Source organism: Crocuta crocuta, unplaced genomic scaffold, assembly GCF_008692635.1.
Source record: "Crocuta crocuta isolate KB4526 unplaced genomic scaffold, BGI_CrCroc_1.0 scaffold56, whole genome shotgun sequence".
In the NCBI taxonomy this organism is placed as follows: domain Eukaryota; kingdom Metazoa; phylum Chordata; class Mammalia; order Carnivora; family Hyaenidae; genus Crocuta; species Crocuta crocuta.
Window position 1 is genome coordinate 2132244 of NW_027531334.1, and position 19069 is coordinate 2151312.

The following is a 19069-nucleotide window of genomic DNA, read 5'->3' on the forward strand; positions in this document are numbered from 1 at the left end:
GGAGAACCAACCAAAGCTACCCTGAAGGATCCTCAAAAGCCTCAGGAATTGACAAGAATCTCTGGAAGTGGGAATAAAGGAGGGACTAATGTAATGACTGGATGGCATTTGAGCTCTTCTACTACCTGGTAGAAGTCTACAATTTTATTTTCTGGAGAGGATGGAACGGAGGACCTCTGGTTGACCCAGGGACAATAAGACACCGTTTAGGACAGCAGTGTCGTCCCCAAAATGGAAATTATGTGAAAAAGTGTTGAGACCATCTTCCTCTGCCCTGCCCTCTTCCATCCCTCTACTTTCACTCTGCTCCTAAAATGCTGGCAGCCAGCCTTAATCCTTTGGGTGGAGACTGGAAGACTTTTCTCTATAGAAACTGACCAATCTAAGATGAAAGACCTAAAGGTGGTGATATCAGCATTTCCCAAACAACAGCCCAACCAGATCTACAGAGAAGTTCAGGAGACACCAGCCCAACCTACATTATAAGCTTAAGAACTTCTGATCTGCACAAGCAGACAACCAAGGACTACAGACATCTACTGAAATCTAACTTTAAGGATAGAAACCAAAATGGGGGAAAAGATCTTGATGGAAAGTGAGTATGGAAGAGTAAGAGGATAAGCTTTTAGCCATTGGTCATAAGATCAGAGAGATGAAGATACTACAGGCATTTAAAAAGATCATAATGCCATAAAAAAAGAAAATGCAGAGAAGTCACAGGTCTTTGGAATCAAAAACTTATTACTAACAATTGAAGAAACAATTTTGTGAAGATTGGGTTGAGGAACTCTGAGGAAGCAGAACAAAAAGGCAAAGATGGAAGCTCAAGAGAAAAAGTAAGATTAGACAGCCTGTCCAAAAGAAGGCAGACATCTCAATTTCAGGAGCCGCAGAAAGTCAGAAAAGAGAGTCAGGAACTAAAGGGCATGAGTTCCAGATTAAAGGATGAGGAACGGTAACAGCCTCAGAATTTTCAACAGCAACACTAGAAGCAGAAAAACAATGGGGCAATGTCTTAAAAGCTCTGAAAGAACATGTTTCCAAGCTAGAGTTCTCCTCCCAGCCAAACTAGTAATCAAGGGGAAGGATGGAGTAAAAAACCTGCACACAAGTTTAAGATGACGTCTTAAAATATTTACTTCCATGCCCTCTTCCTTAGGATGCTGCTACAGAATATGCTCCATTAGAAGGAGGGAGTAAACCAGGAAAGCAGAAAACATTGTGGATACGGGAAGCAGAGCAGGTGCTCACCAGGAATCCTCAGGACAGTAGCTGTGGACCTGCAGAGAGGGCCCTGCCGCCGGACAGGGGCCAGTCAGGAGGCTCCACTCACAGAATACTCAAGGTGAACAAAGGTAATGAGAGACTTATAAACCAACAGAGCTTTAGGAGATGAGATACTTATAAATAATATGGTTAACGAATCAACTGCAATAAGACAATTTCAGGAATAAGAAAAGAAAGGACAGAAAAGAAAAAGTAGTCCTGGTTTACTCCATGGCTCAGCCCAGAAGAGCAAACTTTGTCAAAACAAAGTAAACACTAGATAGATACCGATCAAACCCAAAATTATCACTTCCTTGGGAGGATGGGGGAATCAGAAAAGGGAGCAGGAAGAGGTGAAAAAAAAGGAAACAAAACATTTGTCTTCCACAATAGGTCCTATGATCATGTCTAAAACTGAAAAGTCAGGAAGTATCAATACAGCTTATTGTTCATAAATATGGAGGTAAACACCGAAAGAAACTAAAAGAGCTAAAGATGGCTGTGTTTGGGACAGTATATAGTGGGACTGCTGTTTTTCAGAACAATCCTGGTAGAACAAGTTAACCATATGAAGAAATGACTTTGGTGACAATAAAACCTTAAAGAAGTGAACGGCTTATGAAGGATAAAGTGGTGACAGCCACCACAGGCAACTGGGAAAGAGCCCAACTGTGAAAGGGCGCAAAGAGAGAGACGGGCAGAGAGAGTAGGACGTGGATGGCATGGGTGCTTTAATGTAGGAGAGACAAGGCAGGGGCCACGTGCAGACGGGAAAGACCCACTTGAATGAGGGAGACTGAAAATGGGAAGCCTGAGGATGACGGATGGGTGGAGTCTCCCGCGAGCACATGCTGGGACTCTCCTCACAAGCAGAGCCACGCTCTGACAGCCGTGCACAAGCGGACGGGGTGCAGTGATTGGAAGGTCTGTAGATCTGGCTTTAGAAGGAGAGGAAAACTCTCCTTTCTCTTTGAGGCAGAGTCATCAGTTGAGAGTCAGGGAAACAGGAGGCTGAGGAGGAAAAGTGCAAATATGACCCATTCCTACTGAGACCGGGAGGAGAATGGCACCAGGAGCTGTAGAGACCACGCATGTGACAAATGCTGGGGCCTTTAATGCCCCACATGGTATCCTGAGAAATGCTCAATAATTGAACCTTCTAAGAAACCAATGCATAGAAGAAAAGAAGGAAACAAAATATTAATAGTGACTATGTCTGAATGCTAGAACTACAGATTTTCTTCTACCATTCACTTTTTTAATCTTGAAAAGTATGCATATACTATATTATGATGGAAACAGTAATCTTTATTTTTCAAAGGGAATCCTAAGTTTTGGCTCATGGAACTGAGCAGCACATATTGATGATACTGTCTTCAACAGATAAATGTTTACAGCAAAACATCAGAACAACCTAAATGTTCATTCTTTAATAGAGAACTGGTAAAATAAGTAACTATGGCACACTTATACAGTTGAATTCTATGCACTTGTTAAGAAGAACTGCTTTGGGGCGCCTGGGTGGCTTAGTCGGTTAAGCGTCCGACTTTCGCTTAGGTCATGATCTCGCGGTTCGTGGGTTCGAGCCCCGCGTCGGGCTCTGTGCTGACTGCCAGCTCAGAGCCTGGAGCCTATTTCAGAATCTGTGTCTCCCTCTCTCTCTGACCCTCCCCTGCTCATGCTGTCTCTCTCTCTCCTAGAAATAAATAAAAATATTAAAAAAAAAAAAAAGAGGAACTGCTTTATATGCTAATATGGAAGCATCTCCAAGATACATGGTGAACAGATAAAAACAAAATAATAGTATATACAGTGTACTTCTATAAAAAGTTAATATTAAGCATAAATTTTTATGTAGAAGTATCAATAAAAAGGATGAGGTAGATGTATACAGTTGACTTATAAACAACACAGGTTTGAACTGTGAGGGTCTACTCCCATGTGGATTTTTTACAAGACAGTACTGTAAATGTCTTGTAATAACAAGATGATTTAAATGATCTTCTTAATAACATTTTCTTTCTCTAGCTTACTTTCTTGTAACAATACAGCACATAATACATGTAACATGTAAAATATGCATTAATCCAGGGGCACCTGGATGGCTCAGTCAGTTAAGGGTTCGACTGCAGCTCAGGTCATGATCTCACAGTTTATAGATTTGAGCCCTGTGTCAGGCTCTGTGCTGACAGCTCAGAGCCTGGAGCCTGCTTCAGATTCTGTGTCTCCCTCTCTCTCTTTGCCCCTCCCCTGATCATGATGTCTCTCTCTCAAAAAGAAATCAACATTAAAAAAATTTTTAAAGTAAAATAAAAGTATGCATTAATCAACTGTGTTATCAGTAAGACTTCTGGTCAATAGTAGCTGTTAGTAGTTAAGTTTTGGGGGAGTCAAAAGCTATATGTGATTTTCTACTGTGCAGTGCTCAGCATCGCTAACTTCGGCATTATTCAAGAGTCCAATGGGGTGCCTGGGTGGCTCAGGTGGTTAAGTGTCCAGCTTCGGCTCAGGTCATGATCTCACAGTCCATGGGTTCGAGCCCCGTGTTAGGGTCTGTGCTGACAGCTCAGAGCCTGGAGCCTGCTTTAGATTCCACATCTCCCTCTCTCTCTGCCCCTCCCCCCTCACTCTCTGTCTCTGTCTCTCAAAATAAAATAAAGATATAAAAAAAATGTTTTTTTTAAAGAGTCCAATATACATGCTGATATGGAAACATCTTCAAAATAGATTACTAATTGTAAAATGAGAGTATACAATGGTGTGTACGGTATGCTCCCATTTTGGAAAAAAATACAAGTGACTATACATATAAAATACATACTACAAAAACTGGCAAGGGTAGTTGCCTCTAGGAGGGGAGTTCTTCAAATAATGGTATAGTAAATATTCTCACAGAACCAGAGGAGTAACTGGTTCATACTGGTATGAAAGTACTAAGTATTGTGGCACACAGAGTTGCCTACCTGTTCAAGCATCACGATGGAGTCTCGGAGCACTCCTTTTAAACGATGGGCCTGGTCTTTGTTCTTTTCAATATTCTCTGCTCTTGACAGCATACCAGAGGCTAAACTGAAAAAAAAAAAAAATCTTAAAAATCAGGGGAATAGCTTCAAATCTTGTCATTTCTAGAAATCATCAGTGCCCTATAAATTTGTAAACAAAGCAAAAAATTTAAAAAAGCTTATGACTATAGTATAGTTAGCAGACCAAAACCTCTAAACTGGAATTCAGTTTTCTGCAGCTACATAATTACTGAAATAATAACAGGTTGAGGGGAAAAAAGACTTACTACAGAGATTTCTCTTCTTGGAGGTGGAGACGGTAAAGGGACTGAGCAGCAGATTCTATCTTTGACAGCTTCAGAAACAGCGTCACGTTCAACAGAACTAGCAACAGCAAACTAGGCAGAGAAAATTGTACCTGGTTAATCCACTCTTATCCAGGCCTAACACATTGCCATGTGCAGAACAGACACGCAAAAACTTTAAAAATGTATGTTGTCCAGACTAGTCTCCAATTACTGTTATTATTTAAACCAGTTATCTCCATTTTATTGTATGAGATAATTACTTTCAGGTAATAAGTGGATGGTGAGGAAAAAGTTAGAAGGTTAACTAGAGTGACAATAAGGTCCTGAAAAAGGCAGATTGGGATTTGTCCCTGAAATCTCTCCTCTCTGGGAGGAGTCCCAGCCAGTGCTGATGTGCAACCACCAGCTTAGAAATCTACCAGGTAAGCTTGAGAGATCTATTTTTGGGTGCTTTCAGCTTAAGCAATTATACCCCCATCATGCTGCACTTCAAAAAGAAAATGAAGATCAATATGAACTTGATCTTACGTAGATGGTCATGTACCTTATTCCCTGTGAAAGCCAAAACAAAATTTTAAAATTACTATTCAGCAAAAACTTCTTCTAGTTAACTTAGACAAAGGAAGTATCAAATCCCAAATATACGTGGATTGCATCATAAATAAAATGTTACATGCTAAATGAATTTACTGTGTTGGGTCTCACAGCAGCATTTCAAGTGAATGGATGCATTTCTTATTACACATATATACAAATATAGGGGGCATCATATCTCTCCCATTTTTTTCTGTTAAAATACTGACCTGCCCTTAAAAATATATAGTATTCATCCTGCCCGGAAGATTTTTTTAAAAATGAAAGCTAAGGTAGGAGGAAGAAAATCAAATCTATGAAATTATTGTGGCACTGAAATGGTATATACATCAACATTTCAACCTCTGACTATAAATTTTCTACACAGTAATACAAAAGATCACTAATATTTAATATTCAAAATTCTAATAATTTGCTCTAATAGCGAACCAACTTAAGCAGAATATAAAAACCTCTTGTAAAGCTCAAAGGTATATCAAACATTTTGTATATTCTGAAATCTATAATTAGAAAAAATAGCAAATATAAGAACTTCATTCCACAATATATTCACCAAGAGTGTATCACCCAGTCAGAACCAATTCAATTAAATCTAATGGACTACCTCAATATTCAAATACAGCCATGTAGATAACAGTAGTCTATGACCCTAAAGGGTAAGGATCATTGGTCTAATCAAACAGAGCAAAATAGCACTATTGGGATTTCACCAGCCTGCATATATAAATATTCTCTTTAAATCTATGGAACTTCCAGTTAAAACCTATGATGGTAGAAATAAATCAGATTGATTTTTTCAGAACAAAACATTTATTGAAATGTGTACTTGGTATGCCCTCAGTTTTAATAATTCTCCTGAAAATCATACATCAAAAACTGTCAGACTGAAGCATATAAAATTAATGTGTTTGTAGACCAAAATTAGTCAAATAGTGACAATTTCTTTTTTTCTTTTAATTTTTTTTTAATGTTTATTTTTGAGAGAGACAGACAGACAGAGCTGGAACAAGGCAGGAGCAGAGAGAGGGGGAGACACAGAATCTGAAGCAGGCTCCAGGCTCTGAGCTGTCAGCAGAGAGCCCAATGTGGGGCTCAAGGTCATCAACTGCGAGATCACAGCCTGAGCTGAAGTGGTACGCTTAACTGACTGAGCCACCCAGGCCTCCCAAATAGTGGCAGTTCAACACAATAACATACAAATGCATTCAAATCCTTTTGGAAACTACTAAAAGATAAGTGAAGACACAAGCAAAATAAGCATGCAAAACAAATACTTACAAAACACTCATCACCACAATAAGGGCAGTGTTACAGATTTCCATTTCCTTTTTCTTTCCTGCAGATCATAAACACACACACACAAACCTACATTAGAACAGGATTGTGATTAACACTGGTTAAAATTTAATTTCATTTGAAAAGAAATTTCATGTTTCGGACTCTCTCCTTTTCCCCTCTCACTCCAAATATCATATGTTTGCACGTATAGGAGGATTAGGAGGAACTTGACGGAGGAACAAGGGGGAGAAGAAGGGTGGAAATGGTGGGGGAAAAGGAGAGAGGCAAACCATGAGAGACTCTTGAATGCTGNATTTCTTCATTGGAGAAGAAATTTTGTACATGAATTGTAAAAACAATTTGATATAGGGTGAATTCCCAGCACCCTTTTTTTGATTTCTAATGTCCTAACATGAAACAAATCTACAAAAAGAAAACCTATGTCAGTCTGGCAAATTTGGCCTACACTACAATTAACTTACTCTAAATAAATAAGCAACTCAATGCATCATGTATGATCTCTAGCTAAGTTCCACCTCTGCAAATAATACTTGTGGTGGGTTTATATGCAGTGCTTCCCTCGTTAAATTTTTTAATCATCTTCACCTGTTTTCTGTTGCCCAAACTTTTAAATTCCAAAACTAAAGAGCTTAAATAGTAACTAAGTAAATAGTCACACTAAGATATAAGCCTTAGAAGAGGATTGGATAATGTAGAATGCAAAGGATGACAGTTTTAAGTTCTAAGAGAGAAGGAATAACAGTAGAGGCAAGATGTCTTCAAATTTGAGAATGGGGATAATAACAGTCAAATTCCATCTTTGCAATTTGCTGGGTTGGACCAGACACGTACAGAAGGACTGAAAGCATATGATCAGTTTAGTACTTTTTTTTTTAATGTTTTATTTATTTCTGAGAGAGAAAGGGACAGCATGAGCAGCAGAGGGTCAGAGAGTGAGGGAGATACAGAATCTGAAACAGGCTCCAGGCCCTGAGCTGGCAGTCAGCACAGAGCTGACATGGGGCTCGAACCCACGAACCGCGAGATCATGACCTGAGCCGAATTCAGACGCTCAACTGACTGAGCCCCCCAGGCGCCCCAGTTTAGTACTTTCAAGGGCAGAAGTCACATGTCTGTAAATGCCAGGTAGAAAGTTAACGAGTGAACCAGCCAGCAGCCAGGGACAGTGGTGGGGACTGGTGAATGGGGGCACGTGCTCTGTCTAATGGCACATCTTCTATGAAGTTTCACTGTTGCTGTGAAGGTATTTGGGTCCAGAGCTGTCAGATGTGAGTGTTTACATAAAAACATCCACCTTTTAAAATATCAGGTGGGCCAAATAAAATACATCTATTGGCCATATGCCTGGCATTTTGCAATTGCTTCTTTACACTGACACATTAGTTATACTGAAGGAACTTGAGTTTGATAAACATTAGAAAAGGAGAGGAAAAAGGGAAACCTCCTAACATGCTCTACAAACGAGACACACTCTGCTTCATATAAGTAAACTAAAATCTTCCATCTGTTTACTACGTAACAGCTACCTGAAATATCCCCTTTGGCATCCAAGCCCACATCTCCAGAAGAGCGCTGAGAAGAAAGTTTAGGAACCGTTTCTGCTGTTCGGTTGAAAGTTCGCCTTCTCCTTCGTAAGCCACTAAGTTTTCCAGTGTCTTCAATGGACTGATTTAACACAGATTCTTCCATTAATAAGTCTGATTCTAAGAAGGAAAAAAAAAATCTTTAGACAGCAGAGAAACCTTCTTGACTATAAGATGTGAGGGTGGGGAAGGGGTTGTTTTGTTTTCAGTTTTGTTTTTAATTGTTTTAATTGTTTTATTTATTTTGAAAGAGACAGAGACAGAGTGTGAGCAGGGGAAGAGCAGAGAGAGAGAGGGAGACATAGAATCCAAAGCAGGCTCCAGCACAGAGCCCAGTGTAGGGCTTGAACTCACGAACCACGAGATCATGAATCTGAGCAAAAGTCAGACACTTAACTGACTGAGCTACCCAGGTGCCCCATCAGTTTGTTTTTCTAAGCCTTGGTAACTTTCTTTAACTATTACTTAGGTTCTTATGGCCTAGATTCAAACCTTACTATTAATAAAAAGTTTTGGAGGGTAAAGTGATCCTATAATGAGGCTTCACTATTCTAGGAAGAATGAACTGTATTAATAAATGATGGGATCATCAGAGCAAATTCGCCATGTGCTATATTAAATATTAACATAACGATTTCAGTTATAGAAACAACAGTCTAGCCACTTACACTGGATCATTAGAAAGATTTCCAAGAAAGATTGTGGTATTGGATTGTCAATATCAAAGGAAGGAGGAGAATATAACAGTTCTAGTTTATAAATGAGGGTTTGCAACAAAAAAAAAAAAGTAAGTACTGGCAAGAAAAATCTGCAAACAACCTAAAAACCTCATTTTTGTTTCGACCTTTCCTTCTCCAGATTTTTTATTAGAAGCTCATTATCCAGTGGTCAAACTAATTTTTGAATTTCATTTTTTTTTTTTTTTTGCTCTTGATTAGGAGCTTAATAATGAATAGCCAAGAGAGAAGACCAGGAAAAATAATCAACAAACTAGATAATCGAGCCTTAATTTACCCTGAGCTGACTGACCCCCAGCTTTTCTTTAACCAGAATTAATTATGTTCATGTATATAGATGTATTTTTTTCATGTTTTATTTTAAGGAATACCCAAACCAGACGACTATATCACTTCCTCCATTTTAGTGTCCACCTCCACCAAGTCCATACATGTATGTGTTACTATTGCTAATTGGCCTGCATAAACCAGGGAGGCTGCACTGATAAGGATTGTGGGGTGGAGGTGGGGCCACCAAGGAACACAAGTGCATATTTGTGATAAGTTATGCAGTGTATCACTAGTCAGCCTTCTTGGCTCCTTGCACGGAGTGTGACAGCCCCTAACTGTGTGACCTTGGGCAAGTCACTTAACCTCTCTGTTTCAGTATTTATTCTTTAGTAAAATGGAAAAAAAATAATAGTACCTATCGCACAGTGTTGTAATGGGTTGATGTTTATAAAGCATACAGAACATATCTGGCATATAATAAGCATAATATGAGTGTATGTGAGACCAGTGAAAATTAAAAGTTTCCAAATTCCAAGTGGGGTAGTTAGGACCCCTTAGTGGGAGTCAATTCAACATCATCCGCCATGAATCCAAATGAGGAATCAATCTGTTTTGATTGATAAATCAAGTAATAGATAAATCAAGTAATTTACAAACCAAGCTGTTTGAAAGAGTCCTCCAATGAACTCCAGGAATTCTTTTCAATTAGAGATTTGATAATTCCCCATGGTTGTTTTCTGTATTTCAAATCTGTAGAAACTCTAATAAAATAAGGAGGAAAAAAGTTTACCTCAAGGAAAGAATTTAGTTCTATTATAGTTCTATCTATAATCTAAATGTAAGATTATATCCACTGGAAAGCCAAAGGAAGTCATTAAGACTATGAAAGAAAATTTATTCACTGATGACTACTTGTTAAAAAATTACCATGCTGCTAATAATTTCATGAAATTTTCCTTCTAAGTAATTGGCATTTTATTCTTTCCGTCCTCTAGCCCTGAATGTTCTTTACTTAAATAGCAATAAAGGCTCAAGATAAATTCTAAATTTTCTAAATGCCTTGTATAAAAAAATCTCTAGTGGTCATAAATGAGAAGAAAGTAACTACATTAACCAAGACCAGGGAAAGCACATGGTGGCCCATCACTATCTTCCAACATTTTTTATTTCCCATTGCAGCAATGTGCTCACCATGTGCTCCTCAAGAACTCACAGCTGCCTTGACATTGAACAGGGTCCTTTGACTAGTTCTGGCCACTGGACGGTGAACGCAGTTCTACAGCTCTCTTCTCCTATAGCAACTGAAACAACACATATTCTGGATGGTGCAGCTACAGAATATCAGTGTTCATCGGCTTGTGTCCTTGAGTAAGGAGCCCCACCCCTCTGCTGACCACTGGTGGACATAGAATTTGAGCAAGAAATAAAGCTTGGTTGTCTAAGGCCGCTACTAAGATTTTAGGATTGATATGCTCCAGAATAAAATCTTACCTACCCTGACTAAAACATTCACTTACAATAGCTCACCTCAGCCGGCATTTCTGTTTTGAGGATCGGATGATATGGTATCTATTCAGGGTATAGAAATAATCATGGTAGGGAACATCATGTGTCAGTACTTCTGAATCTACCAAATAAAATTGTGCCTCCCGACTTTCTTTATACAGTGTCTGTCAAAATAAGATTAAACATATTTTTGCATGTTCAAGTTTAATATATCAAATTCCTTGCCAATTTAGAACACATATACTAGAATTCCTTCTCACAAATTACAAAAGACACGAGAAGAGCCAGAAGAGCCTCCATGTTGGCCATGCAATCTATGAATTGAGAAGATGGGACCTGCAGAAATAGTATTTGTTGCCTCTCTGTCATTTCATTGTACAATTATTTTTTAATTTCTTTTAGGTATGAGGAGGAGAGTCTCTTGTGTGTGTTATTAGTTTATAAAGATTTTGAAGTGTTCCTGATTAGGGGAACCATTCAAAATTCAAATTGAATGAAGCAAGGACCAACCCATAAATACCTAAAAATTTAACAATCATACTTCAACAAAAAGCACAGGAAGGGGACAACCAAAGAAAACAGGATTTCCTTAAACAGGATTTGGAGTGGTTACTGGCCAAACTTTCCTCATTTTAACTGTACCCTTTCTACCTATCCTGTTACATTGTCAAAGATTCCTCAATATCAAAACACCAAACTTTTCTTTTTTTTTTCTTCCTTAAAGAGTTTATTGTCAAGTTGGTTTACATATAACACCCAGTGCTCATCCCAACAAGTGGCGTCCTCCATGCCCATCATTCCTCTTCCCCCTTCCCCACCCACCTCAGCCCTCAGTTTGTTCTCAGCATTCAAGCATCTCTTATGGTTTGCCTCCCTCCCTCTCCCAACTATTTTTCCCCTTCTTCTCCTGCATCATCCTCCATTAACTTCCTCCTAATCCACCTATATGTGCAAACATTTGAATACCAAACTTTTCTTAAATAAGTCCTTTTAAACACTGGACCAAAACCATAATAGCATAACTAATTCACATGTTAAGATATTTTCTAACTATTTGCAGAACAGATACTCTATACTTCAACACAAACTGGTCAAACACAAACTCTACTATAAAGACAGTGCCATACTGGCCATTGAGTAGAACACTGAATATCTTATCATCTCTTCCCATACATCACAGCACCCCTCTAGTTATTTGGCTATAACTCTTGACATGATCCCATATATCAGATTCCAGTAGTGTTCTTTATTAAACCACTTATTATGAAAAAGTAAAAACATACACAAGAGTAAAAATGAGGTATAATGAACCCTCATAAACTCATTAACCAGCTTCAACAATGTTAACTCTTGCCCAGGCCTGCTTTATCTGTACCCCATCCCCACATTTCATCCCTCTATCACCATGCTCTGCCTGGCTAGATTACTTTTAAAGGATACCCCAGACATCAGAATAATTTTATTCATAAATATGCCAGTGTATCTATTTTTTCAGTGTGTCTCTTTAAAAGATATTCTATTCTTTAAAATATAGCTACAATCCTATTAGTACATGTAAAAAATTAGTAATTCCTTAAATCTCCTAAATATATTTTTAGTTGGTTTGTTTGAATTAGGTTTGATTGATCTGGTTGATATGCCTCTTCAGTCTTTTTTAATCTGTAACAGTTTCTCCTCCCTTTACTTTTTTGCCATTTATTTCTTAAAATTGTCTTGTAAACTGGTGACTATGACAGGCTTCTCTCTTCCCACATATATGATTCTTTTGGAATACTGATGGAGTAAACGTACCTGCTTTTCAGTGGCAGTGGTACACTTTCCAACAAGTGGATTATTAAGGACTATAGTGTAGGTCATGGTTCTCAGTTGATCACCTCCAGGTTCTACTTTCCAAGGGGTGGACACTACATCTAATCACAGCAAACGTAAAGAGTTATTTCTAGAACTCTGAAGAGTATGACTTGAAATGGAATCAGAGGCAGGGTTTTTTAAAGTATAATTAACATACAGTGTTGTATTAGTTTCAGATATACAATATGATTTAACAGTTCTATACTTCACCCAGTGCTCTTCATGGTAAATGTACTCTTAATCCCTTTCACCTATTTCACCCATGTCCCCATACACCTCCCCTCCAGTGACCACCAGCTTGTTCTCTGTATTTGAGTCTGTTGTTTTGGTCTCCTCTGTTGTATTTTCTTTCGTTTTCTTAAATTCCACATATGAGGCATTTAAGAAATTCCTCTGTCTTATTTCACTTTGCATTAATACCCTCCAAGTCCATCCATGTTGTTGGAAATGGTAAAATCCCATTCCTTTTTTATGGCTGGGTAATATTCCATTATATCTATCTATATCTATGTATCTACCTATTGATCTATATCTATATTTATAGATATCTCTCTCTATATATGTATGTATATGTATACACACATACACACACCACCACCACAACCACCACCTCTTCTTTATCCATTCATCTGTTGATGGACACCTTGGTTACTTCCATATCTTTGCTATCCTAAATAATGCTGCAATGAACACAGGGGTGCGTGTATATTTTTGAATTACTGTTTTCATTTTTTTGGGTAAGAATCTAGTAGTGGAATTACTGGATCAATGGTAATTCTATTTTTAATTTTTTGAGGAACCTCCATACTGTTTCCCATAGTGGCTGCACCAGTTTGCACTCCCACCAATAGTGTACAAGAGTTCCTTTTTCTCCACATCCTCACCAACACTTGTTACTTCTTGTGTTTTTGATTCTAGCCATTCTGATAGGTGTGAGGTGGTATTTCATTGTGGTTTTGATTTGCATTTCCCTGATGACTAATGGAAAGAAGTAGTTTTTAATTACTTAAATTTTTATTTTTGACCAGTCCTAACATGCTTTTGACAGTGGTATCATTTTAACATTAAAGAATAGTAAAATTAAATGTAAGGCCCTCTTCTTTTATGTGACATATTCTCTATCTTTGATCCATTCACTTCTAAATTGTTGTCTATTAATACACTTTTTTTCTTTTCTTAAGAAAAGAAAAAATAAAAGTTGTTTCATCTGTAGGCTTCATTTTAAAGTCCCCAGTACCTATGAAGAGAAATACTGGCACCAGCCTTATTAAATACAAACAGAACAACACTTAAAGATTCCTAGCATGGAGGACAAAACCTTGAAAGACATTTGCCATTAAGCAACAATAAGTCCTTGATCCCAACTTGTGGAAAAATCATGTTAATAAGAAATCATGTAATGAGAAATCATGTAATGTTAATGGCTTATCTGTCAAAATCTTTAGTCAAGAAGGGGGCTATAGAATATAATGATATAACCTTTTCCAAGTTAAGAAAGCTATAGGATAATTTCTCTGTGTTAATGGCAAGATCTTGTTTAAAATCCTCTCTTATTTGCCCAATAACTACACAGTAAGTAAAAACATACTTTGAGCAGAAATATATTTTTAGGACCTAACACAGGTCATTTAACAAGGCAAAGACTAGGAATGTATAGGTAACAGCATCATGAACTCTTTTTCAAAGATCTGACTAGATCACCAAATACTGTTAGCACAAATGGACTTAGGCAGTTAGTAGACTTGACTGCTATTTGTCAACATCTTAAAATACAGAAGCCTTATCTAATCCACTACCCATTACCAGAAAAAGAAGCAATGATTTGTGCTATAGACAATTTTACTCAACTTCTTTCATAAAGCTAGGCCTTGAGATTTTTTGAGGGACCCTGAAGCTGCATTTTCAGTATGTAGAAAAATCTTACAACTAAAATAAAAAGGCAGCATTACATACTATAGAATCTACCATACAGAATAAAAATTCTGTAACTATAACTATATATGTATATATAGTTATTTAGTTATTTTTAATACTCTCTACACCCAACACGGAGCTTGAACTCATGACCCTGAGATCAAGAGTTGCATGTTCTTCCAACTGAGCCAGCCAGGCATCCCCACCATACAGAATTTGCTGTAAAAAATAATTCATTTAATTGTACATGAAAGAGGAAACAAAATTTATTCCAAAATACTTTTCAAAAGATTACTTTGCTCATATGTCAGTCTGTATCAAAAAAATTATACAAATAATCCATTGTTAATTAGCAACAGAATTTTAAGATATCATTGGATTCTGCTATTAAAACTACACACTATTCAACAAAGCAACTATTAACAAGGGTAAAAGTATGTCTTCCACTTGTATCGTCACCAGTGTCACCAGCAATCCTACTGAATATCATGTACCAGAACATAGTTAACAACATTTTGGACTAGTCAAGCCCCACAATACTTAAGTAAAGCTCATCATTATATAAAAAATCAGGGATGAAATTATTTTTAAAATACAACAATATACAAAGGACACATCAACCATTTTGATATACTGAGTTAAAGTAATAAAATGCAGGAACTGCAGAATTCTGTATGAATCTTTTGATGTAATAAAGTGGTAAAATTGGTAAGTCTTCACACCCATTAGGATGGATGTTATCACAAAAACTGAAAATAACAAGGGCTGGCAAGGATATGAAGAAATTGGAATGTTTATGCATTGCTAAGAGTAATATAAAATGTTGCAGCCATTCTGAAGGGAATGTAAAATGATGTAGCCATTATGGAAAACATTATGGCCATTCCTCAAAAAAGCTAACCACAGTGTTACCTTATGATCCAGTAAGACCACTTGTAGATATATACCCAAAGGAATTGAAAGCAAGGACTCAAACAGACATTTGTACATCAGTGTTCACAGTAGCATTATTCACAATAACTAAAAAGTAGAAACAACTCAAAACTCCATCAATGGATATGAATGGATAAACAAAATGTGTATATACATACAATGGAGTGGTACCCAGCCTGAAAAAAGGAATGAAATTCTGACACATGGATAAACCCTGAAGACATCCTAAGTGAAATAAGCCAGACACAAAGGGACAAATACTGTATGACTCACTTATTTGAGGTACCTAAACTAGTCAAATTCATAGAGACAGAAAGTAGAACGGTGGCCATCAGCAGCTGGGTAAAGGAGAAATGGAGATTTACTGTACTGAGTTGCAGTTTGGGAAGATGAAAAAGTTCTGAAGAAGGATGGTGGTGATGGTTGTACAATGCGAATGTGCTTAATGCTCCTGAAATGAATGCTTAAAAATGGTTAAAATAGTCTATGTTATGCTATGTACATTTAACCACCATAAAAAAATGGTGCCTCTTGGGAATGGCTATATGAGTTTTTATTATACTATTCATGCAACTTGTCAGAGGGTTTGCAATTTTCAAAATTTAAAAGTTGAATAAAAAGACTTAAAACTGAGTTTTGAGTTACAAAAGCAGTGTCACACAACTGTTAACATTATCAAGCTTATCATTTTAAACTACCTGATGATTTAAAAAAAAAATCAAGTGGTGCTGAAATTTTAGTTTAGTGCCAAAATTAGGTTAAATCCATAAATAACTGACTATACAAAAATCTTTCCATTAAAAAAGAAACATGTCTTAGTATTTTTAAAAAGAAGCCTTTGAAACCCATTCTCAAGTAATAGAACTTTGATTACCAGGTAACAAGGTCAGAAGATAGCAAAATGGCGTACGATCATAAGCAGATTACCTCTTTGGGGGCAAAACTTCTGATGAATTGTAAGTAAACAGCACCATTCCTACTACTGTCTACTCTTGTAATGAGCCAGAAGTCTTTGCTTCCAAAAGCCATTTATAACATCAGATAACAAATACAGTCATCCATATTGAAGCTAGATAAATATCAGTCACCTGATACAGTTGTGAGTCGAAGAACAAACTTCATTCAGTACCAACATAGAATAACATGCTAGTTCCATGGTCTTTACAGCCATAAACATGGCAGGGCAATATCAACAAGCATCATCTTAGAAAATTAAGAAAAATAACATATCCAACTCTTTCAAAATATCAGGTTCTCCAGGTAGATGTAAATAGCAAGAAAATACAAAATAGAAATAGAAGAGATATAGTCAAATATAAGCTACTGAGTGAAGAGGAAAATTTATATTCCTCAGGTATTCCACATTTTTAAAACTAGAAGAACAGAAAAAAATGTTTTTTTAAAACATAAAGTTCTTAACATAATTGTAAGACTCAATAGCTATCAATTAGAAATCACTTTGCCATACTACTCTGAATAATAAGAAAAAAGTACTTTTGTATCAGAATCCACATCAATGATATAACCTGTGAATACACAGTTATGACTACATAGAAGTTTGAAATAAAAGAATAATATCTAATGTTTAATAAAGTGGCTCATTTATAAACTATTTAAAACTGCCTATAGAATAAATTTCTCTTTGACTCTATCAAATGACTCAACTTACATGAATCTCTGTTGCTGTTTTATGTTACATAGCAATCTAAACCATGTGCTCCCAAAATTTACAAAATATTTTTGAATATTTAGGATAAGTTCAGTTTCAAACTATAAGCTTATTTGAGATGTTTACCAAAATAGAACTTTTAACACATAATCAGTGAAATCCTTTTTATGAGTATAACTAATTTCCTAACCGGAAATTTTTTTCTTTTTTTGGTATTTTCATTGAGATATACCATAGCCACTGCAATCTCAAGTGTATATATAGCTCCATGAATTTGCACAAATAAGGCGCACATGTGTACCAGATCAAGATACACTTTACCAATATCTTTTGAACTATATAAAGAAATCATAGTATGTACTCTTTTCTGTCTTCTTTTGCTTAACATTAAATCTGTGAGATTTCCTGATACTGTTACAAGTAGCAGCAATTTTTTTTTTCATTGCTAGCATAGTAATTTTTTGTGTGAACATACACAATTTGTTTATCCATTCTGTTACTGCTGGGTATTTGGGCTGTTTTGTTTTGCAACCATTATTAATAATGAACACTGTAGTATGTAACTTTCAGAGTACACAGGTACCCATTTCTAAAGGATACATAACTTATAGTAGAATTGGTGAGTCATAGAGACTTTTTATGTTCAGCTTACTGCCAAACCATTTTGCAAAGTGATTATACCAATTTAACAGAGGACCTGACAGAGCATGTCTAGTAGAATCCAATTGTTCTGCAATGGAATCCTTTTAAATGAAGTTCAAATAACTGAACTGCTACATTAATAAATAAATAGGGTTTTAGTTTTCAAAGGGTTTGAACTTCATTGTAGGTAGGATGTGACTAACTGAACAATTATGCTGCTTACATGTAAATCTAACCAAAATGCTTAAATACTAGTTTATCTATCACCAAAATAAAATCGAAGTCTAATTTTTCCCCCTGACAACATCAACTAATTTATATAGGCTCAACTCTTAAAGGATAATAAAATTCTCCCAAATTTGTCATTAGATAAACACAAAACAAACCTATTATATTTCTAGAACTGGCAAATCTCTGCATAAAGCGTGAATTGGTGAAGAGCAATTGAAACATTCTCTCAGCACTGATATGAAAAACACGGTTGATATAAAGTCTTCCATGAAGATCTTTCTCAGGAATATTTTCTGGGGAAACAACAACAAAAAGAAAAACAGGACTGAAAGAGAAGAAATTAAGGAATGGTAATTTCAAGATTCTGTTTTGCTTGTTTTGGCACAAAATGATTTTTAAATATGATTACAATGATCAGCACATCCCAAAACGCTATTAAAACACTAAACTGGCATTATATACATATATACTGTATATAACTATACATAATATATATTTAATCAAACTAATATGATCAGTATTTCAGTCATCAAAACACTATAGATATAAAAATATTTAATTTGAACGATACTAAACTCTTGTACTTTATCACTCAAGAGTATTTCAAAAGTGACAAGGTTAATAATAGGATATATAGAGGTGTATCTACCACAGCTATTAGCAGGTCCTATTTCTGAATGGTCACACATTCAGCAAATATTAAGTCATGAGTGACTCTAATATCTGCTGCACTCACCAACTTGGTAGCCTGAATAACGTTTCCAACCTGACTTAAAGTTGCCTGCCCCAAGACAAGTACCAATGTATCCACAACCTATTCTCAATGCCACACATTAAAAGAACTAAGAAATCCTTCTGAAAAGTATTCATCAAAGCTAAATAATGCCCAGTGGAATATTTAATTTTTCTGGGAATCTAGTAATGATAATGATGTTGAAAACTACTGGTAGCAAATGAAGAAGCAATATCTGCTTACTTCTCCTCGTATTTCCTGGAAACATTATATAAAATAGTCCATGCTTATATGGTGCTTACTGTGTATCAGGCATTGTACTAAGCACCTTACAAGCACCCATTTATCTTATCCTTGAAGCAATCCTGTGAGATAGGTGGTATTATCATCATCTTCATTGTATAGATGAAGAAACTGAGGCACTGAAAGAGACTGCCAAAGCTCCATGACTAGTGAGTGACTGAAATGGAATTCGGATTCACTACAGCTCCAGGGCAACACAAACTTAACCTCTATTTTATACTGCCTTGA

At 36.5% G+C, this 19069-nt stretch overlaps 1 protein-coding gene across 3 annotated transcripts in view; it reads right to left on the reverse strand.

Annotated features, from left to right (window-relative positions):
* Nucleotides 1-19069, reverse strand: part of GRAMD1C (GRAM domain containing 1C) — a 58563-nt gene that overhangs the window by 3677 nt on the left and 35817 nt on the right. For 2 of the 3 annotated variants that reach the window (XM_077771834.1, XM_077771832.1), the window contains 8 exons: nt 17961-18098; nt 12357-12475; nt 10587-10729; nt 9717-9820; nt 7996-8172; nt 6449-6506; nt 4556-4666; nt 4230-4335 (listed from right to left, as the gene is read on the reverse strand). In XM_077771834.1, coding sequence (XP_077627960.1) covers nt 4230-4335; nt 4556-4666; nt 6449-6506; nt 7996-8172; nt 9717-9820; nt 10587-10729; nt 12357-12475; nt 17961-18098 — 956 coding nt within the window. The remainder of the gene's footprint in view (nt 1-4229; nt 4336-4555; nt 4667-6448; nt 6507-7995; nt 8173-9716; nt 9821-10586; nt 10730-12356; nt 12476-17960; nt 18099-19069) is intronic. The other variant, XM_077771833.1, reaches the window with a different exon arrangement.